This window comes from Glycine soja, chromosome 11 (assembly GCF_004193775.1).
Source record: "Glycine soja cultivar W05 chromosome 11, ASM419377v2, whole genome shotgun sequence".
NCBI lineage: Eukaryota > Viridiplantae > Streptophyta > Magnoliopsida > Fabales > Fabaceae > Glycine > Glycine soja.
In genome coordinates, this window is record NC_041012.1 from 37,686,780 (window position 1) to 37,709,746 (window position 22,967).

General features: G+C 31.9%; 2 protein-coding genes across 3 annotated transcripts; both read left to right on the forward strand.

The window, feature by feature from the left end:
- Positions 1-358: 358 nt before the first annotated feature.
- LOC114376757 (protein ZINC INDUCED FACILITATOR-LIKE 1-like) lies at positions 359-9,180 on the forward strand. The gene is made up of 18 exons (XM_028335018.1): positions 359-493; positions 609-812; positions 1,945-1,985; positions 2,571-2,631; positions 2,725-2,827; positions 2,914-3,016; positions 3,192-3,245; positions 3,332-3,394; positions 3,751-3,800; positions 3,917-3,992; positions 5,859-6,038; positions 6,134-6,221; positions 6,917-7,002; positions 7,096-7,203; positions 7,360-7,404; positions 7,500-7,588; positions 8,348-8,391; positions 8,861-9,180. The coding sequence occupies exons 2-18, from the start codon at positions 659-661 to the stop codon at positions 8,971-8,973; spliced, it is 1,458 nt and encodes a 485-aa protein (XP_028190819.1). The 5' UTR covers positions 359-493; positions 609-658; the 3' UTR covers positions 8,974-9,180.
- Positions 9,181-14,330: 5,150 nt separating this feature from the next.
- On the forward strand, positions 14,331-21,514 carry LOC114376754 (protein ZINC INDUCED FACILITATOR-LIKE 1-like). Of its 2 annotated transcripts, XM_028335014.1 has the most exons (18): positions 14,331-14,587; positions 14,719-14,902; positions 15,744-15,784; positions 16,850-16,910; positions 17,005-17,107; positions 17,202-17,304; positions 17,437-17,490; positions 17,574-17,636; positions 17,991-18,040; positions 18,148-18,223; positions 18,382-18,570; positions 18,702-18,789; positions 19,541-19,626; positions 19,720-19,827; positions 19,984-20,028; positions 20,117-20,205; positions 20,632-20,675; positions 21,078-21,514. In XM_028335014.1, the coding sequence occupies exons 2-18, from the start codon at positions 14,749-14,751 to the stop codon at positions 21,188-21,190; spliced, it is 1,467 nt and encodes a 488-aa protein (XP_028190815.1). In that variant the 5' UTR covers positions 14,331-14,587; positions 14,719-14,748; the 3' UTR covers positions 21,191-21,514. The 2 variants fall into 2 exon arrangements, with proteins under 2 accessions (XP_028190815.1, XP_028190816.1); XM_028335015.1 differs by lacking the exons at positions 14,331-14,587; positions 15,744-15,784 and having other exon boundaries at positions 14,779-14,902.
- Positions 21,515-22,967: the final 1,453 nt, after the last annotated feature.

The following is a 22,967-nucleotide window of genomic DNA, read 5'->3' on the forward strand; positions in this document are numbered from 1 at the left end:
GATGTAAAATACGTGACAAAATATACAATGTACCAAAGTGACACCTCTTATCACACGACACATAAAAAACACTAGATGCCAGACTAGATATTTTTAATCAACTCATTATGATAATTCATTTTTGTTTTTAATTCATTTCGGTGAAAAAGCCCATCAAAAACTGAAATGTGATATTGAGATTCACCAGCGTTCTTTTATAACTTTAAACCAAACATATCCTTTAAATTTTTTATATAAACCTTTTCCCCACTTTATCTTTTTCCCCATTAGCCACTTTTCACTGTCATGCAATGTGTATATGCAAGGATGCAATGATGGCACTCGTTAACATTATCCACGTTAGTCTACACTTGTGGCCATTAAAATAAAGAGCATTTGTAACGTGTCTTGATATAACATGTGAGAGTGACAAGACCTTGCGTTGTTCGTGTTCATTTTTTCATTCTCAAACCCAGGATAGGACCGAGTCCAAGAGTTTCTTCTTCGGTTGTGTGTACGTTTGTTTTTGTTTCCTCAACAACCATTGTTTTTTCTCCAGAACAAAGTGGCTTTGACATCTTTTCTGATAATCTTTTCTGGGTTTGAATGGTGCATGTAAAATGGTGTAGGAATTAGAGGGACCTGAGTGAAACAAGTGTGGCGGAGTTCTCTAACAAACATGACAGAGAAGAATGGCAAACAACCATTGTTGGAGAGGAAGTACTACGAGGACTGCCCAGGTTGTAAAGTGGATCAAGCCAAAGAGTTGAGTAAGGGACAAGGTGTATCCTTTACAAATCTTTTTATCATATGGGTGGTGGTGCTGTGTGCCGGTAAGCATTAATTTCACTCTATTTTGAGTATTTTTAACTTATGAAAAAGTTGGTTGTTCCCGCCTATGAAACACGGAGTCTTATGCGGACACTTTTTGACACAATTAATGTCTAAAATTTTGGACACCGCATACACATAAATAGATATTTTTTTAAATCAAGCTTCTATGTTTTTTACAAGTATATCAGTTGGTAGAGATGACACCTTAAATCTTGAAGCCAAAAAAAATAATTTTTAAATCAGAAAAGTGTGGAACAAATGTGGCAGTGTGTCGGTGTCAAAAACGACACAGAGACACTTCAAACAAGAAAGGTCTCCGTGCTTCATTGGTTCCAGCTCTGCCTTTGTGCTTTGTGGGGTGTTTGAAAGTCCCACACGCTCCTCTCTCAATTCCTGAGGTGCAACTTATATACTGTTCTGCACTCATTGGCATTTGATTTTAAGAAGAAGAGTAACAGTGTGTTTGATTCTGTCATGATTTTGCAAATATTGATTTACTTTTTCTCCTTGATAAGGAAGCAACAACATGGAACGTTAACTTCTATAAGTGTTTTACAAGCATTTTCTTTTTTAAATGCGAAACCAAACATACAAAAAAAAAAAAATCTAAAATGATAGCAGTTCCTATATATTGTCTACTTTTGTGGTGGCCACATTTGGAGGGTGATGTTGCTAAAATAGCTAAAAGTTCAACCAGCTTAGCATAAAAATTGGTGCCTAACTTTAGAACTGAAACTGAATATAGGGTCCACATGTTACCTTAACAATTAATCTCTTCAAAGTCTTATCAAGTTGTATACTTCCTAACTTAGGTTCATGCTTTTCTTTTCTTGGAGGTGACTGATTGAATTGACATGATTATTATTTCATCTTTATCTGGAATGTCTGAAATTGTGTACCTTAGCTTAAAAAGCAATGCCTTCTAATCCCACATGAGTAGTGGGGGGAATTAAAGTTCAATGCTAAAATGTTACAAGGGATTTTCTATTTTAATATTTTGATTGGAAAATCAGTGTTTGATTTTGTGTTTTACTAGTTTTCATTTTTTTTGAAATTCTTAATTAGTTGAAATAATCTTGGAACTGAAACTACTTTTTCATATCTGATTTCACTTTATTTTTTCCTGTACAGCACTGCCAATATCATCGCTCTATCCATTCCTTTATTTCATGGTGAGTTTAACTATCAACTGTGATTTACTGTTACCTTTTCACTTGATGTATTTTCGGATTTTTGACATTGTGGGAAGTTGTCAGAGCACATATTTATTTATTTTGAGTGCTTCAAGTTAAATTTCAGTTTTTATTTATTTATAATTTAATTAAGTCTTTGTTCCATACTTCCAGTCTTAAAAGGAATTAAAAATGATTGAAGAAGAAAGTCCTCTTCCAGTAGTAGTTGGTTTCCACTTAGACAAATTGCAATTTTGGCATGCAAACAACTGATTAATGCTCTAAAGAACTGCATAATTTTCAATCTAAATAGTTTAAAAGCCATTCCGAGTCATTAACCAGAATATTTTCTTCAATATACAAAGCACCCTTCATTTCTGTTCCCTCTCAACCTCATAATTTTGCTGTAAGACTGATAATTGCAACCTGTTAGATGAGCCACAGTCAATTTTTAATTACTTATTGCTCTTCCTTCTCTTTTGTCATTTTCCATGAAATACTCAAGAAATCAAATCTTTAATTAATGTTTAACTTTATGCTGATGCACATAAAATGGATCCTTAGTAATGCAGAACTTGTTTTCAGGTAAGGGATTTTAATATTGCAAAAACAGAAGCTGATATTAGTTCTTATGCTGGTTATGTGGGTAAGATTACTTCTAGTATTCCATTTTTTGAAGTCTTCAACGATTCTGGTAAGTTATTTATTATTGATGTCTGTATGATAAAAAATGCTGTAGGTTCTGCATTCATGCTTGGCAGATGTTTGACATCTTTGTTGTGGGGAACTATAGCTGATCGCTTTGGTCGAAAACCTGTTTTTGTTATAGGAATTATTGCAGTGTGAGTATATCTGTCAATGAATTGCATGCTTTCTTTAAGTTATGTTGTGCAGCTTCCCATAATAATCAATGCTTGCTTGATTTCAGTGTCATTTTCAACACACTATTTGGCCTTAGCACAAGTTTTTGGATGGCTGTTATCATGAGGTTTCTTATGGGAAGTTTAAATGGTTTGCTTGGAACAGCGAAGGTATAATATTAATTTTTAACTCCTAATTAATGGTCCCTTTCTTGTTTCATCCACCAGTACTAGGATATATACAAATTTTGAATGTATGCGCACTTGTATATATAACTTGTTCAATCTCAATCAAACTTCCATTTATACATCTGTAACCTTTTTTCCTAACTTGTTTATTTAACAGGCGTATGCCACTGAAATATTTCGAGAAGAACACCAAGCTCTAGGACTCTCAACTGTAACCATCACCAACTCTTTTTGTACACTGTTAATTCTTAGAACTCCATTCCACACTAATAAGTCATAATTGTGATTTACTTTTAGGTCAGTGCAGCTTGGGGCATAGGTTTAATCATTGGCCCAGCATTGGGAGGCTATTTGGCTCAGGTGTTATTGATATTCTTTGCCATCTGGACTCTGGAGTATAACTATAAGATGCACCATCTTGCATAAGCCTTGAATTTTGTATATGTTTGTGAGATGAATTGTTTGAACTGAAAGACAATGTTACTGGCTTTTTGAGAAGGTTCATGCCAGAAATTCTGTATTTAATTGAGGAATAGAAAATTTTGAAATAATCCATCTGCCATCTTAAGAAAAGTGATCTTTTGATGCTTTTTACATGTGGCATTGTTATGTACCTAAGTTTCTGTGTGAGTGTGCATGTGCAGTGATTGTGCCAAACATTTATGTGCACATTTATCACTTGATTTTCTAATACTTTGGGAAAATTTTCATTGCAGCCAGTGGAGAAGTACCCACATATATTTCCAAAGGATTCCTTTTGGGATAAGTAAGTGAACTTTTGGATTCTGTTCTCCTCTTGCCTTTGTCTTTCTATATATGATTTTATCATTTAATGATGTGCTGTGCTGATTTTCATTTTCCCAAACTTAAATCATTCCGCAGGTTTCCATACTTCTTGCCCAACTTTGTAGTATCAGCACTTGCATTTGTAGTAGCTATTGGCTGCATCTGGATTCCGGTATGCATCTTAGGTTCTAACATATCTGTTCGTTGACTACAGATTTTTTTTATCTTCTTTATGTTTTGTGGATGTTACTTTTAACATTTTTACGATAACTGTAGAAAGTAACAGGGAAGAGTTTCTTGTATTATTCAGCAGTAAAGTTACTGCTTATAGAAATCTTACATTAAAGATTATTCCTTGATTCAAGGAGTTAGAAAAGGAAACAAAACAAAACAAGTAAAAATGAATATCTTATTTTTAAAATACAATAATTAATCAAATCCCTGATTCTACGATATATTTAATTCCTACACCTCCTCAAGTTGTTGCATATATATATCTACCATGTCCAACTTGCTTATCAAACACTAAAAAATGAGTCTTACTCAAGATGTCAGTTATCTGTTGATTTGTAGGCATAAATGGTAAGCAGATAATTCCAACATCCAATTTCTCCTTTATAAAGTGGTGATCAATCTCAATGTGCTTCATTCTATCATATTCTGGACCAGATTGTGAGCTATGCTTATTGCAATCTTGCTCTCACAGTACAACTTAAATAAGAGTTCCATTGTTATCTTGAGTTCTTCTAGGACTCTATAAATCCATAGTGCTTCACAAATTCCTTTGGTCATTGCTCTAAATTTGGCTTCTGCACTTCTTCTAGCAACTACTCTTTGTTTCTTGCTTCTCCAAGTTACAAATTTTCCCCACACATAGGTGCAATATCCTGAAGTGGATTTTCTGTCTGTAACAGACACTGCCCAATTTGCATCAGTGAAAACAAACAACATTCCTTTCACTGTTTTCTTTTAAACAGACATTTTCAAGATTGCCCAATAAGTACCTCAAAATTCGGTGAATTTCCTTAAGGTGTTCTTCATAAGGAGAATGAATAAACTGACTTACAACACTCACTGAAAAAGCAATGTCAGGTCGGGTATGAGGCAGGTAAATTAGTTTGCCAACTATCCCTTGATATCTTCCAAAATCAATGAACACTTCCTTTTTCCAAAAGTTTTATATTGGGATCCATGGGGGTATCTGCTGGTCTACAATCACCCTCATTCTTTTTTCCTCCAAGAGGTCAAAATGTATTTCCATTGGGAAACAACAATCCCCTTTTTAGCGATCAACCTCCATGCCAAGAAAGTATCTGAAAGATCCCAAGTCCTTGATCTCAAATTCTGCTTGAAGCTCCTTTTTAGCCTGTCCAATTCTACTTCATTATTCCCAATGAGGATGATATCATCAATGTAGATTATTAGTGTAGTAATTAGAGGGAAATTTTGTAAATAATGTATGATCTGGTTGCCCTTGAGAGTCTCCTTGTCTTTTTACTGATTGAGTGAACTTTTCAAACCATGGCCTTGGAGATTGTTTGAGTCCATAAGGAGACTTTTCCAGTTTACATACCTTTGGCATAAATTTGTCTTCGAAACCTAGAGGACTATCCATGTATACCTCTTCCTCTTAGTTGCCACTAAGAAAGGCATTTTTTTACATCTAATTGATGCAAAGGATAATCTAAGTTGACAGCAAAAGATAAGAGAATTCTTAGCGTTCAACTTTGCAACAGGGGAAAAGGTTTCTAGCTAGGTAGTCATTACCATAGGTCTGAGTGAATCCTTCATAGAAATATTACATTAGATGATTAGACTATTCCTTGATTCAAGGAGTAATAAAAGAAACAAAATAAAACAAGTAATAATCAATATCTTATTTTTAAAACAAAATAAATCAAATAATTTCTGCATTATCTATAATTCCTACAATGACATTATGAGGAACAATTTTTTGTATGGTTTTCTCAGCTCAGCTGTGCTTTTTCTTCACTGTTTACATTGTCTAGTCAATATAATTGTTTAAAAAAACCTGCAGGAAACACTTCACAACCACAATTGTAGCAATGAATCCATAGACGATGCTGAAAATGGAAGTAGTGGGGCTGGCAATGAAAAGACAATTCAAAAGAATGAAAACCTCCTCCTGAATTGGCCCTTAATGTCCTCTATCATCGCTTATTGTGTTTTCTCACTTCATGATATTACTTATACAGAGGTATGATACTTAATGTGGTTAAAAATGTACTATTATTCTCCTTTTATATATGCTGTTTGGATTTTTCCTGCTTTTTATCCATGTGTTTTCTTTAGGTTTTCTCGTTATGGTCTGTTAGTCCTCAAAGGATGGGGGGTTTGAACTTTACAAGTGATGATGTTGGTAATATTCTTTCAATATCAGGTGCATCTCTAGAACCAACAATAGATTCTTATTACTGTTGGGCATACATGTTTTTCCTTACTAGCTTTCCTTCCATACATAACGATTGCACATAAATTTTATGCATTTACATGAGACCATATGGTAACTTCTTGCAAGGTTTTTTCTCTTTATACTGGTCTTGTTGAATGAATTTCACTGACTTGGGTTTCCAAACTTCACATAAGTATATTTTGATATCAAATGATATAGCCATAAAAAATATCATATATCCTTTTTGTGCATATGGTAAAAATTACCTTGATCTCAAAAAGTTACTAATTTAATTTTATATTGGTTGGTTGGTCAAACTGAACTTAGTACATCTATTCAGGCCTCTATATTGTTTTTATTTTCCAAATTTTATCTCTGTGACACTCTAGGATGCTATAACTTTGACGGCAAGGCTCTTTTATCTTTTTCTTATAAAAGAGGAAGCATGAACAATTGAAAGTTTGCAGGGTAATCAGTTTGGAGCAGTATTGACATAATAGAGTGCCACTTGAACCATATAAAACTTATTCCTCTAGTTCTATACTCTTATAAATATATAAAAAAATTGCACTTCGGGTTTGGCAGTGAAAAAGATGTAGAAAAAATTTACATTTAGTGTTTATCTCTGAATTCCTGTAGCTTAATAGATATTTTGTATAATTACTGACCTGTCAAATGTTCAGGTGTTGCACTTATCATTTACCAACTTACCTTATACCCATCTGTGGAAAAAGCTAGTGGACCTATTGGTATTGCCCGCATCTCAGCGGTGAGTTTTCATCTAATTGTGGCAACTGTTACATTTCAACATTTCATTTTTTGTTATTTGAAATATGTCCTGCTACTTTTGTCCTATATGCAGATGTTATCCATACCTCTTCTACAAAGCTACTCCTTCATAGCATTGTTGTCAGGCTTGGCACTATACATAGTGTTAAGTATTGCTTCAATTCTGAAGAATATTCTGTCTGTAAGTGCACCTCTTCATTTATTTAATCACTTACTAGTGATTTTGAGGGTTTAAAATTTAATTGGGTATACAAAACCTCGGGATATCTACTTAATTGATTCAGAAAAGTTTCTCTGTTTCAAATTTGACTGATTGTACTCTTTTTATTTGATTTAGATCACCATTGTAACTGGTTTGTTCCTACTACAAAACCGAGCAGTGGTAAATTTTTGGATAATTTCATTGTCTTTATACAATGGTTGAGACTAGTTATTGATTGAATTGTAGCCTATATAACATGTTGATTTGGAAAATAGGAACAACACCAAAGAGGGGTAGCTAATGGCATTGCTGTGACAGGCATGTCTCTATTCAATGCTATTGGCCCTGCTACAGGTGGTGCTGTGTGAGTGTTCTTACTATTTCTTCAACTTTTGTTAGCCTTATCAGTTCAAAAAATGTGAATGTAGTAGATCTCTACGAGGGATTAATATTTCAAATGATACTTTCTGTAACACCTGCATATTAATGTACTGGTTTTTCTTATATGCCTGAAACTTCATGCTAAGTTCCTTCATGATATGGTTCTTTCATACCTAACTTTTAGTTGACTAGATTGAAAGATGTACCATAAAAATCTTTAGAGAATCACACCACAAAAGCTAGCCATTGCAATTGGACCTTAACATCACACCATGCTCCGCAGCCCCAATGCCCACGTGGGCTGGCTGTGCACTAGCCCTTTGGTTAGTTCTAGGCGAACACTACAATGGCATCACCACTCATGCTACTCTATTTGCAATTGAGAGGCATGGTGGAAGGCTTTGATACCAATTGAGAATCACATCAAAAAAGCTAGCGGTTGTACTTGAAGAGTTCAAGTGCTTATAAATCCCACACTAGAATCTCAAACTCCTAATGTGAAACTCAAGTCTTGTACCATACAATTGGATCCTAACTATGTAGATAGCCCATTTCCTATCAATGCATGCCTGTAGCCCTGTATAGTAAGATTTTTGGTAGAAATTACTCGCAATTCACTTCGATCCATTAGCAGTTGACAAGTTTTTCATTAATAGAGGTTTTTAACCACATAGTTTCTGACTACGAGTATGATACATTAAAAATGATCTCCAATATTTTCTTATATGATTATGGTATGCAGATTAACTTGGTCACAAAAGCGAATGGATGCTTCATTTCTCCCAGGTATGATGCTCAACTGATTTATTTGTGATGGTTTCTGTTTCATATATGGCTGAAATTTATTGAAAATGACAAAAATTGGTGGATCCATATCATATTTAATGACTCTCTCTCTCTCTCCTAATTTTACTATTTTTAATAAATTTTAACTAATTAGAGATAGTGTATTTAAAGGGTGTGTTCCTAGCACTTCTCAAAGTCTGTTAGGCTTCAACAATTAGCAGCCTTTAATTTGTGCGAACCTAAATATAGATATTTCATTCATTTGTGTTACTATTAATCTAATACCTTGAAATACAAAGAAAAAAGTAAATGTAGAAACTGAATCACATAAGAATTCTTGATCGTACGTACAGTGTTTGAGTAGACAATAAACTACTTACTAATGAAGTGAATATAGTTATTAAGAGCATTGATTCTTTTGCTAGCTGCATTATTAGGGGCTTACTTACTGTTGTACATTTGACTGCAGGCACCCATATGGTCTTCTTTGCCTTGAACATAGTTGAAGCACTTGGATTATTAATGTTGTTCAAACCATTCCTTGCTGAAAAGAAGAAAAGGCACTCAGATCAGTTACACTGATGCCTATCAGTTTTGCTTAGGCATATGTATAGCATCTCTTTGAGCTATTGTTATTTCTTGCCTATTATTTGGGACAGCGATGGTAGCTTGCTGCATTGAGTATGTTATCATGCGGACTAATTATTATTAAAGCTAAATAGGTGGTACCAATTCAATTTGTAACTCCAAAAAAATAAAAGCTAAAATATTGATCCTTTTTTCTTCCCCTCTGCAGCCTCACAGTTGTCTTTTAGTGCCCATCGATAAAGAAAAATAATGATCGGTAAACAAACAAAATTCGAATATTTACTGAAGATCGACATCACACTATCTGGTTCAGGAAGTTAAGGAATTTTATCAATCTTTGATAAATTAGTCTTTTTCAAAGAGAGTAATAACAAATGAAAAGTTTTATTAGGGTTCGTTAATTTATCATGAATTAAAAAAATGGCAAAAATTAAAAACAAAATTTTTATTTTATCACAGCAGAAGCAAAGAAAAAATTATTAAAAAATAAACACAAAATTCGGGTTATTAGGGATCACGGTCACTGTCTGAAGATGTCTTTGAAGGACATACTCCAAAGGACATCTTGGCAACGCAAAAACAGACAAGCAACCAATGAAGAAAACCACAAAAGCACTCGCAACGATGAGAAAACACAGAAAGAAAGAAATATGAAAAGTTAGCAAGTGAAACTAGAAAATAAAGAGTGAGTGATTTCAATTAAGTTTGAAACAAAAGATATTTAATGAGTAATGATTGTGGTAACTACACAATAACTAGGTAATCCTGCGCATGCACACCTCATGGGAAGCGCAAAGGTCTTGCTTTCCGAGCACCTACACATGACGTGCTCTTAAGCCGTTATTACTTCTACGAAAAAATACCGACTTAAGGACTAATGCTACGAGGAAGATATTTGTTTCTATACTCTTAAGTAGGTATAACTTTTATAAATTAACACCGATTTAGGGACTACTATTACAAGAAAAATATTACTTTTACAAAACAACATCGACTTGGGGGGCTATTGTTACAGGAAAGATATTCACTTTTATACTCTTAAGCCAATATATTACTTCTACAAATTAAAGCAACAACACCGACTTAGGAGCTAGGTAGTATTACAGGGATTTTCCCGATATTAGATATAATAGGACCAACATTAGTAAAAAGGTCAGGGTATACGAAACCGCCGATATAGGGTATGAAATGGAAACCCTAAGTAATACATGGCATAACCAATAAATATTGTATATTCCTATGATGAATAAGATAACTCTAACTCATTCTACACGATTCCTCTCTTTTCTCTCACTCATGCGCTTTCACTCCCTTTTGTGAAATCCTTTCTCGTCTGATATTATGAAAGGAATGTGCTAACCACGTTTGAGAGATCACACCATAACACACAAATATATGTATGTTAAATGATTAAATCTTGATCGTATAATTAAATATAAACAATTAAGATTTAAGGTCATGTGATCACTTTTATTCTCTTACTTTCATATAAGATACATTCTTTTCATATATATGATCTCTCTCTCTCTCTCTATATATATATATATATGTGTGTTTTTGCTAGCATATACTCTTTTTTTTAGTATGAGTGTGTTAACAGGCTATAACTAAAGAATATCTTAAAATAAGAATGTATATGTTAACAAATACTTGTGGGATTTATTATTGTACACACTGTTGCTTTTATAGTATGAATGAGTTAGCAAGTTATACTCAATATTATCTTAAAATACACCATGCAACATGTAAGGTTAGAATTCACTATATATAAACAACCTTAAGTTAGAATCTAAAATATATACTATTGTTGTACAATGACAATTATAATAAATACATACACAAATTAGCAAAGGAAAAATTTAAAACGATAACAACTTTATCATTTCAAATTTCAAGATATAATTATGCTTGGTAAAAAAATATAAACAAATCTATAAACAATACAAGTGGAAGGCATAAATTTATTTTTCTAATATAAGTGATTTTGTTCAATCTTAAAAAAAACTACAAATTGCATGACCCGCCGATTCAATCGGGTCACCAAGTCACCGGTTCGAGAATCAGATCATACCAAATCATATGTAGAACCGATTGAACATGTGACTCATACCGATTAGATGCCCGATTCTTAAGTGAACCTAATTGATATGAGTTGAGTTTAATAACTATGTTCAATTGAACGCGTATATATATATATATATATATATATATATATATATATATATATATATATATATAGTTTTGAAATCTAATGAGTAAAATTATCATATATATTATCGTAAAAGTGGATGAATCGCAAAGCTTTCCATGCTCTTTAAATTACGAAGAAAGAGAATATTGTAGAAGTAACATGGCGGTTACAAATCTTTTAATAACGAGTAGATATTAAATGAGAGAGGGAGGGAGAGAGTGGAAGAGTGAGAAAATATAGAGGTGGGGCATGTTTGTCTTTCAAATATTTTGTAGATAAATAATTGTTCCATGTAAAAAAAAAAGTTATTGAATTCAATAATAAGTTTTGACATAACACATATTTTGAGACTTAATTTTCTCCAAACACAACACTTAGAATAGGGAGAATAACAAATTTAAATTTGTGTCCTCTTCATCTTCAATTAATTTATATTGCATGTCCTAAAATATTTTTAAAATCATATATGAAACAATAATAATTATGTTGTCGACTACCATATTTTTTAAAATGTATATTTGCCCCCATGCATGCATAGTAAGGGTATCTATGAACAACGACGTATCCATCATTGCCGACGTCTGTTGTCTTCCGTGTTCAAATTGGATTTGAGCTGCAAACTTCTGGTTAAGTTCAGCCCCCCACCCCGCGTTTTCTAGTGAATGTGTGCTGTCAGAATTGATTTTAGCTACAAGCTGAATAATAAAAACGCCAAATTCAAAATTTAATATTGGTACTAATGCATTACTGTAGTCTTCAATTATAGGATTGAACAACTTCTACTAAATTAAGAATGACGTTTATAGGTGAGATGGATGGTTATGGATTTTTATGGATTCTGGAAATGATTATGATTTGGCATCTAATTAGTGAGAAAAATTGCATTAAAAATTAAAACATATTCCCTCTCAGTATTATTCAAGATTAAGAAAATTATAAATTAATGTAGTAAGTAGCATTAAACACTTAGAATATGTGACTATTTTATCTAATTTACATTCTTTAAAAAAATGATTAATTTCATAAGTAATATATATTAAATTTATTAATAATTTATATTATTTTTTTCTTAAATTACCCTTAGAATATTGAGACTCATCATCTCCCTCTTTCCACTTACTCCCTCAAGTCTTGAATATACAATAAAAAAAATTTATTTTTTGTCTCATGTAAAAAATCTCAATTACTTATATCTTATTTAATGAAATTATCTTAAAAATACATTTCATTCAATAGGATTAATTATGTGTTTATCCTTAAAAAATACTCAAATTTCACAATTACTTCCTTAAAAAAATTTCTTTGTGTGGTTGCTTTCTACATTTTTTTTAAAAAAATTGTCTATTACTATCGGGTTCTGTCAAATGGTGGCACACATCAGCTGCTCACCTATATGCTAATGTAAAATGCATGATGTTTTTCACTTTTTAAATCAGTTATATTTATAATTTTTAATTCATTTATATTTATAACTGATGTAGAAAATTTTATTATGACCAATGCAAAAATTCCTCTTCTCACCCTCATTCTTTCTAACGTAGAATAATAAAATTTTGTACATCAATTATAAATATAATTGATTTAAAAAATTAAAAATCTTGAATTTTTTCACAAGTGAACATGTGATGTGTCCTTTTAACAAACATCTCTGCAACCATTTGATAGAACTTAGATGGCACGAAGCAAAGACAAAAAAAAAAATTATTCATACCACTTTCAATCAAATTGAAATAGATCTCCTTAATAGTTGGTTAATTTTTCAATAATGAGTGTCACAATTTACCATCATAGAGAGCAACAACCAGTAATTTCATATTGTTTAGGATGAAATAAAATGTTTTACTAAGATCGTAATCAAAATCTAAATTTGTTGCCCACTAAGGTTAGCCTAGCGGTAGCTAGTGGTTGCAATAGATGCACTAAGTGTTACGATCGATCTTCATTGCTATTATTCTACTAAAATCAAAATCAAAATTTATTTATTTTATATAGACTAAAAATATATTTAAACAAATTAGTCATGTCTGCATAGTATTAAGGGTTAGAGTAGTTGCATGAAGAGTTGAATTTCTTTTGCTTCAACATGAAGAGTTGAATTTGATCCTTATTGTGGCTATTGTTCACATAAATAAAAGGATTTTTCTAATGTTAACTAATTCAGATTAGAGCCATAGGTATCTCAAAGATATGGTTATTCAAAATCGAACCAAATTATTTATTATAAACCGTGAAATCTATCAAAAAAAAATGAAAACCGCTTAAATTGAAAATCACAAAAACTAAAGTTCTCAAAAATCACATATTTTTTTTATGGTTTGATTAGGTTAGTTTGCAAATCTTTGTTTTAAATACTGAATGTTTAGTATGAAGTGACTAGATTTATTTTAAAATTTTAACGATTATAGTATGTGATTTATAGTGTATTCTTTTTATAATAAATTTATAATATGTAAATTTTGTTGTGGTAATTATAATAATAAGTATTAAATAATTTATGATATTTAGTTTATTTTGTAATCTTGCATATATTATTTTCATATATTAAAAAATAATATTAAATATCAAGTTATGTATAATTTATTATTATGTTACTAAAAGTGTTGGTTATAATTTTATAATAATGCTAAATAAAAGTAAAAAAAAGGATTTTAGACTAAAATATGTTTTTCAAAATTTAATAAAAATGAAATTTATTTTTAAAATAATAATATAAGATAATAATTATGTAAGTTTAATTAATAGATTTTAAATTATTTGAAAGATTGAATTGATTTGGTTTAGATTTAATATTTTATATCTAAAACTAAAATTCCAGAAATTAGAAATGGCAAGAGAGGAATAAAACTTGATATTATTAGAAATGTCAAAAATTATGATATTCGTAAAGTAAAAAATCATATTTTTATTTTATATTTAATTTAGATGATTTTTTCATTTAAAAATTGAATCAAATAGCAACACAAACACCGCAACCCAAAGATTCGATCAACTTCAAAATATGGAACTAATTCCTGTTTGACAGATTATGCGTGTCTTCTTTTCCCTCGTCATTAGGCTCTTATCATGTCTTTTGATATATGACCCCTTTGTTTGTTCTTTACCAATTCCTTCTATTTTATTCCTACATATGGTGTTAGATACGGGGATTCAATAGCTTCATTCCCATTAATTAATTACCTTTCTTGTAAGACTTTTCCTCAATAGTCATTGTCCCCATGCATTGGCCATTTTTCTCTGTGTGACGTGTGCAATGATGCTACCTGCAAACATTCCTCTACGGTTGCGGCTCTAAAAAAAAACAAGCATTTGTCATGTCTCTTTGTATAACCCGTGAGACTAGAATCTAGACCTTGTGTTATTGGTGTTCATTTTTCCATTCTCAAACCAAGGACAAATCCTAGAGTTTCTCCTTTGGTTGTGAGTATGCTAATTTGTTTCCTCAAGCTTTTATTATCTCCATTTTCTGCTTCAAAACAAATTACAAAGTGGATTGACATCTTTTCTGATCATCTCTTATGGGTTTGAATGATGCATGTAAAATGTTGTAGGAAAGAGAGGGACCTGTGAGTGTCACAAACATGGGAGAGGAGAATGTTAAACAACCGTTGTTGGAGAGGAAGTACTACAAGGACTGCCCAGGTTGTAAAGTGGATCAAGCCAAAGAATTGAGTGAGGGAAAGGGTGTACCTGTTACAAATCTTTTTATCATGTGGATGGTGGTGCTGTGTGCTGGTAATTAACATTTCACTCTTTTCTGAGTATTTTTTCACTTCTGGAAAAATTGGTTGTTCCAGCTCTCTTTTTTTTTTTTACTCTCGGGACGTGTTAGAAAGTTTCACATTGTCTGTATCTATTCTTAAAGTGCAACTTATATATTTATTAGACAATCATAGTTATAATATTATTTAATTTTAAGATGAAATCTAATATGATATTGAATCATTTTTTTTTCTTGAGTGTGTACATTGACGGCACGTGAGGTTTGAACCTAGAATCTCATGCAGACTACCAAAACCCACAGGACTAGTCTGACCCTTGTGGGTTTGATATCAGGTCTATCTTCGTGTATAGCCTGTTCACGCAGGCACATGTGGAGGGGGTGTTGCTTATAGAGGTTGCCAAATCAAAGACCTTAAAAGTTCAACCATGTTGGCAAGAAAATTGAGTTGGTGCCTAACTTCAGAACTGAAACTGAATTGCAACACTAGTCTTTTTCAAGTTGTTCACTTCTTAACTTAGGTTCATCCTTTTTCTTTTATTGGAGAAAATCAGAAAAAGATCATCCTTAGTGGTTACCGATTGAACATGACTATTTACTCTTTCTCTTGAATGATGCTGATATTGTGTACTATAACTCTAAAAATAGTGCCTTCTAATCACATATGAGTAGTGGGGGAGAATTAAAGTTAAATGCTAAATTTTTTTTATGGGATTTTCAATTTTAATATTTTGAAAGGAAAATCAGTGTTTGATTCTGTGTTTTACCAGTTGTCATATTTTGTATTTCTCAATCAGTTGAAACAACTTCTTTGTCCTTTCTGATATCACTCTATTTTGTCCTGTACATGTACAGCACTGCCTATATCATCTCTCTTTCCATTCCTCTATTTCATGGTGAGTTTAACTATCTACTGGGGTATTTACTGTTACCTTTTCATTTGATGTATACTCTGATTTTGTGACATTATTTTTTAAGTTGTCTGAGAACACATCTATATATTTTAGTGCTTCAAGTTTAATTTCAGTTTTTATTTATTTATATTTATAAATAAAAAATGCAGATAGTGAAACTCCCTTCAATCCTCACATCATCTCTGTTTGGCATTTCAAAAAGGAATTTAAGATCAATCCACTGTTTACGCATCATTTTTATATATAATGTAAATAATTGGTTCTATAATGTTGGTTTACTGTAAATCTTTGTTCCAGTCATAAAAGGAATTAAAAACGGTTGTGGAAGACATTCCTCTCCCAGTCCCAGCAGCTGGTTCTCACAGTAGTTTTGTATTTCTGGGAATGTTTATGGCCAAGACTAACTTACAGAAGGAAGAGATGTATTTGAGCTAGTTTGAATGGGAGAAAAGAAATCGCTATCAATGGAAAGTGTGTCTGGAGTTATAAAGTTGATTTGGTGGTAAAAGGAGAAGGGAGGGAGGAAAAGGTCATGGGTACAATTGTCCACGCCAACAAAAAACTAACAATTAACCACTAACATTTACCGATAAAAAAATGGAAAGTGTGTCTTATTGCAAATAGCAATTTATTCTTTGGTCAATGTGAATGAATTTTAGTCCTCCAGTGAGACCACTTATACAAATTGCAATTTTGGCATGCAAACAACTGATTAATGGTGGTCTCAAGAACTGAATAATGTTCAATCTAAGTAATTTAAAAGCCTCTGAGTCATTAATCAGTAAATTTTGTTCAATGTACCAAGTACCCTCCATTTCTTCCTCAATAATATTATACCAATTTCTGTTCCCTCTCAACCATATAATTTTCCTGTGAGACTGATAATTGCAATATGTTAGATGTGATAAAGTCAATTCTTAATTGCTTATTGTTTTCCGTTCTGCTTAGTCACTTGTTATCGAAATACTCACGAATTTTATTAATGTTTAACTTTATGCTGATGCACATAATATACATCATCATTCTTCAATAATGCATCATTTTCAGGTAAGGGATTTCAATATTGCGAAAACAGAAGCTGATATTAGTTCTTATGCTGGTTATGTTGGTAAGATTACTTCTATGATTTTAATTTTTTAAAATCTTCAACAATCCTTGCAAGTTATTTATTAGTGATGGCTGGATGATAAAAAATGCTGTAGGCTCTTCATTCATGCTTGGCAGATGTTTGACATCTGTGTTATGGGGAATTGTAGCCGATCGCTATGGCCGAAAACCTGTTATAGTTATGGGGATTATTGCAGTGTAAGTATATTTGTCAATCAATTGAATGCTTTCTTTAAGTTATGCTCTATGTGCAGCTTCTAGTACGAAATTATCAATGGTTGCTTGATTTCAGTGTCATTTTCAACACATTATTTGGCCTTAGCACAAATTTTTGGATGGCTGTTATCATGAGATTTCTTCTGGGAAGTTTAAATGGTTTGCTTGGACCAGTGAAGGTATCAAAGTTAGCACTTTCATGTTTCAGGATACAAATTTTGAATGTGTGTGCACAATTGGATATATAACTTGTTCAATCGCTTTCACACTTCCATTTAAACTTCTGTTTGCCTAACTCCTCTATTTAACAGGCCTATGCCTCTGAACTTTTTCGAGAAGAACACCAAGCTATAGGACTCTCAACTGTAAGCATCACCAACTCTGTTATACTAGTAGATTTTAGAACTACATTTCCATAATAATAATCAAAAGTGAGATTTGATTTTAGGTCAGTGCAGCTTGGGGCATAGGTTTGATCATTGGCCCAGCATTGGGGGGCTATTTGGCTCAGGTACTATCTAATATTATTTGCTATTTGGAGTATACCTAGAAGATGCATCTTGCATAAAAGCTTTGAATTTTGTATATGTTGGTAAAATGAATTGTTTTGAATTGAAAGACTTCTGGCTTTTTGACAAGGTTGATGCCTGAAATTCTGTATTTAATTGAGGAATAGAAATTTTTCAAATAATCCATCTTCCATATTGAAAGGAAAAGAAAATGTGTTTTTCATTTTTTTCACATTTTGCGTTGTTAAGTACTTGAGTTTCTGTGTGAGTGTGCATGCGCAGGGATTGTGGTAAACATATATCAGCACATATTTATCACTTGTTTATCTAATATTTTGGGAAAATTTTCATTGTAGCCTGTAGAGAAGTACCCACATATATTTACAAAGGATTCTTTTTGGGATAAGTAAGTGAACTTTTGGATTCAATTTTCCTCTCGTCTTTGTCTTTCTATCATTTTATCCTTGAATGATGTGTTGATTTTCATTTATGAAAACATAAATTATTCTGCAGGTTTCCATACTTCTTGCCCAACCTTATAATTTCTGCATTCGCATTTGTAGTAGCTATTGGCTGTATCTGGATTCCGGTATGCTTCTTAGGTTCAAACGTATTTGTTTATTGTTTACACATGTTTCTTATGTTCTAACAATTTTATGATCACATTTTATAATTTAGAACCATCTTCACTGTCTATATTGTCTAGTCTGTCTCCCACATCAGCATAATTGTTTAACATACCTGCAGGAAACACTTCACAACCACAATTGTAGCAATGAATCCACAGACGATGCCAAAGCTTTAGAAAGTGGAAACAGTGGAGCTGGCAATGAAAAGATAATCCAAAAGAATGATAACCTCCTCCTGAATTGGCCCTTAATGTCATCTATCATTGTTTATTGTGTTTTCTCACTTCATGATATTGCGTATCAAGAGGTATAATTCATTTGTACTCATTGAGGCTAAAAACCATCTATGCATCTACATAAATATATGCTGCTTGGATTTCCTGCTTTTTATCCATGCATTTTTAAGTGAACAACATTCATTCATCCTGCTTTCTTTAGGTTTTCTCATTATGGGCCGTCAGTCCTCAAAGGCTGGGGGGTTTGAACTTTACAACCGATAATGTTGGTGATGTTCTTTCAATATCAGGTGCATCTCTGGAACCAACAATATATGCTTATTACTGTAGGGCATACATGTTTTCTTCCTAACTTTCCTTCCACAAAAGATTGCTCATAAATTTTATGCATTTACATGAGGCCACTTGATAACTACCTGCTGGCTTTTTTTCTCCTTTTATTGGTCTTGTTGAATGAATTTCCCTTATTACCAAACTTAAGTCAAATAATCTTTAGACATGTCTCGGTCATCACCATAATTTACCTTGCTTTGAGAATGACTTTCTTGACCTGATCATATTCTGAATGTAGCTTTGTAAATTCAAATAAGTATGTTTTGATATCAAAAGCTATAGCCATCTCAAATATCATAACTTTCTGTGCCTAAATCAGAATTAGTCCGTTGATTTATATGGTAAAAAATACTTTGATCTCAAAAAGTTACTAATTCAAATGTATATTGGTCGGTCAAAATGAACTCCATATTACTAGCCTCTATTACTAGCCAATTTTTCTAGTTATAGGACTCCAGGATGCTTAACTTTGTCAGCAAGGTTCTTTTATCTTTCTCTTTATAAAAGAGGAAGCATGAGCAATAGCCAAGTTTGCATGATAATAAGTTTGGACTTTGGAGTTTGGAACAGTAATGACATAATTCCATACCACTTGAAACAAGTTACATTTATTCCTTTAGTTATATACTTTTATCAAAATTTTGACATGGTACAATTCCTATTGCAGAATAGATATTTTGCGTAATGAATGACTTATCAAGTTTTCAGGTCTTGCACTTATTATTTACCAACTTACCTTATACCCATTTGTGGAAAAAGCTAGTGGACCTATTGTTATTGCCCGCTTCTCAGGGGTGAGTTTTCAACTAACTGTGGCAATGATTGTATTTCAGCATTTCAGTTTTTGTCATTTGAAATATGTCCTGTTACTTTGGTTCCATGTGCAGATGTTAACCATACCACTTTTGCAAAGCTACCCCTTCATAGCATTGTTGTCAGGCTTGGCACTATACATAGTGATAAGTATTGCTTCAATTCTGAAGAATATTATGTCCGTAAGTGCACCTCTTCATTTATTTAATCATTTATTAGTGATTTTGAGGGTTTATATGAAATTGGATATACTAAGCCTCAGTAGATCAATTTATTTGATTCAGAAAAGTTTCTGTGTTGCAAATTTGACTGATTGTACTCTTTCTTATTGGATTTAGATCACCATTATAACTAGTTTGTTCCTTCTGCAAAACCGAGCAGTGGTAAATTTTTGTATAATTTCATTGTCTTTTGATTCTATACAATACTTGAGACTAGTTATTAATGATAACATGTTAATTTGGACGACAGGAACAACACCAAAGGGGGGCAGCTAATGGCATTTCTATGACAGCCATGTCTCTTTTCAAAGCTATTGGCCCTGCTACAGGTGGTGCAGTGTGAGTGTTCCTATGCTGCCTTCAGCTTTTATTCAACTTGTCGGTTCAAAAAATGTCAAATATACTTGTTATAACACTTGCATATTAATGTACAAGTTTTTTCACGTGATCTATAATAACATAGAAGATTAATCTAATTCATGTGTTCCCAACACTTCATGCTAATTCCTTTATTATATGGTTCTTTCATGCCTAACTGTTAGTTGACTAGATTAAAAGATGAAGGTAGCCTGCTACCTGTCAATTTATATACCGTGAGCCTTGCCGTCATACTGAACTATTTAATAGAAATTACTCTCTTTATATTTTAATGCATTAGCAGTTAACAAAGTTTTCACCTGTAGTTCTTAACCAGATACATTCTGCCACAAGTATGATACATTAAGAATGATCTAAAATTTTCTTATATGATCATGGTCAATGCAGATTAACTTGGTCACAAAAGCGGATGGATGCTTCATTCCTCCCAGGTATGATGTTCAACTAATTTATTTGTTCTAGTTTCTGTTTCATATATGGAACATGGAACCCTCTGACTATCGTTAAAGTCAGTTAGCCTTCAACAACAGCAGCTTTAATCTGTGTGCACATTAGATCAAACATTGCATTTATTTCAATTAATCTAAACAAAGAAAAAAATATGTATGTGGTGGTACAATAAACTATTGTGTAACAATCAAGGGGGTCTAGCTCAGTCGATTAAGCAGAGTATGTAAGTATTATAAATTTTCTGGTAGCGTGTTTAATTCCTACAGATAAAAAAAAATGGACTATTGTGTAGCAAGACAATCATTTCAATATAAATTAAGAGCATTGATTCTTATGCTAGCTGTATTACTTGAGCTTACTTACTATTCTACATTTAACTGCAGGCACCCATATGGTGTTCTTTGTACTGAACATAGTTGAAGCACTTGGAATACTAATGATGTTCAAACCATTCCTTGTTGAAAAGAAGAAAACACACTCAGATCAGTTACACTGATACCAATCAATTTTGTTCAAGGCATGTAGCATCGGAGCTGCTGTCTAATATTGGGGACAATGATGGTAACTTTGTCATCACGGGGACCAATGATGATTGTAACTAAATTAATGGCACCAATTCAATATGTAGCTTGCCATAAAAAAAACGTAGAAACGTCACAGAAAAAAGAACAAACCAAGCTAATCCAAGTGAAAAAAAGAGTACCGAATATTGTTTTTTTAAAATTGAAGGTGATATCACTATATTCCCCTTCCCCTTCCTGGATTGAATCCCAACTTTGAACAGTAACATTGAAATCGTTAAATTGTTAGAGGTTTGTCATCTTTGATTTGGGAAAAAGGAATTATTGTTTGTGAAGGAAGAAACTGCTAATGTTGTGTAAGGTTACCCGTCCTTGTATTCAAGATAAAGAGAATCTCTGTTAAGCAAGAAAAACAAGAAAGAGGAAATAATTAATATATTTCTGTCAAATTTATTCAATACAAAGGGAATAATTTATGGCTAATAATTGTACATTTGCACTACATGATAACTATTATTATTCATTACATGATAACTACTTCTATCCACTACATTAACTATTTCTAGAATGATAAGTACTCCTATGACATGTTTTCATGGCAAGAGCATCTTTTTTTGTATCTTTTTTATTTTTCATTTTGCCATGACTTGTAGCTGTTCGAATTTGATTGTCATTGATGTTACCTACATGTAAGGACCATTTAGAATCTTTTAAAAAATACAAAAGATTAAAATGAATAAAAAAAAATAAGATAAAGAATGAAATAGATAGTTTACCTTTTTTCAGAATGGTGGTTGGTTCTAAGAAGCAAGAGTTCAAGGGGTATAATTGACATTTTAAACATCATCATAAAGTAACATTTTATTTATTTATATTTATGACATCCCTTATTGTGGAAGAGATCCTCTCCATTTATCCCATTCTCGTTAAGCCGTTACAACACCTCGTGGAACTCGTTAGCCACCAGATCCCACTTTGGTAAGAAATTTTATACCGGCGCGGGTCCCTTCTTAATGAAAAGTTCAAGTTCATTATAAATTATTTTTTTATAAAGTAATATGGACAAAAAAAATTATGAATTCTTAAAATGTTTAAGATTTTAATACGTATTTAATTTAATTTAATTTATTTTAATAATACTAACATTTATTTTTGTCAAATTTTTAAGAATCTTTTTAAAAATTATATAAAAAATATTTTTTAAACATAAACATTTTGAAAAAAAAAACTTTAAATTAAACATATATTTAATTAGGGTTACATTACTCATTTGATTTATATAATTTCACGATTCTTACCTTTTTGGTCCCTATCATTAGAAAGTGATTTTTTTAATCCCTATAATTTATATTTTAATTCTCTTTTAGTGTCTATAGTTTTGAAAGTAATTTTTTTAGTCTTTATAATTTGTATTTTAATTCTCTTTTAGTTTTCATAGTGATCTTTTTAGTCTTTATACTTTATATTTTAATTCATTTTTAGTCCTTACCATAAAAAATATGAGTAATATTATCGATTACAATTAACTACAAAAATATTAACCAATAATTCGTAACTAATTTATCGTAAGATAATTTGTAATAAAAAAATAATTGATAATTTGTAAATAATTTGTAGTCAATTATTTTTATATATTTTTTAGTATTGACTAAAAGGTAATTAAAATACAAATTATAGGGACTAAAAATATCACTTTCAACTATAACGACTAAAAGAGAATTAAAATACAAACTATAAGCACTAAAAAGAATA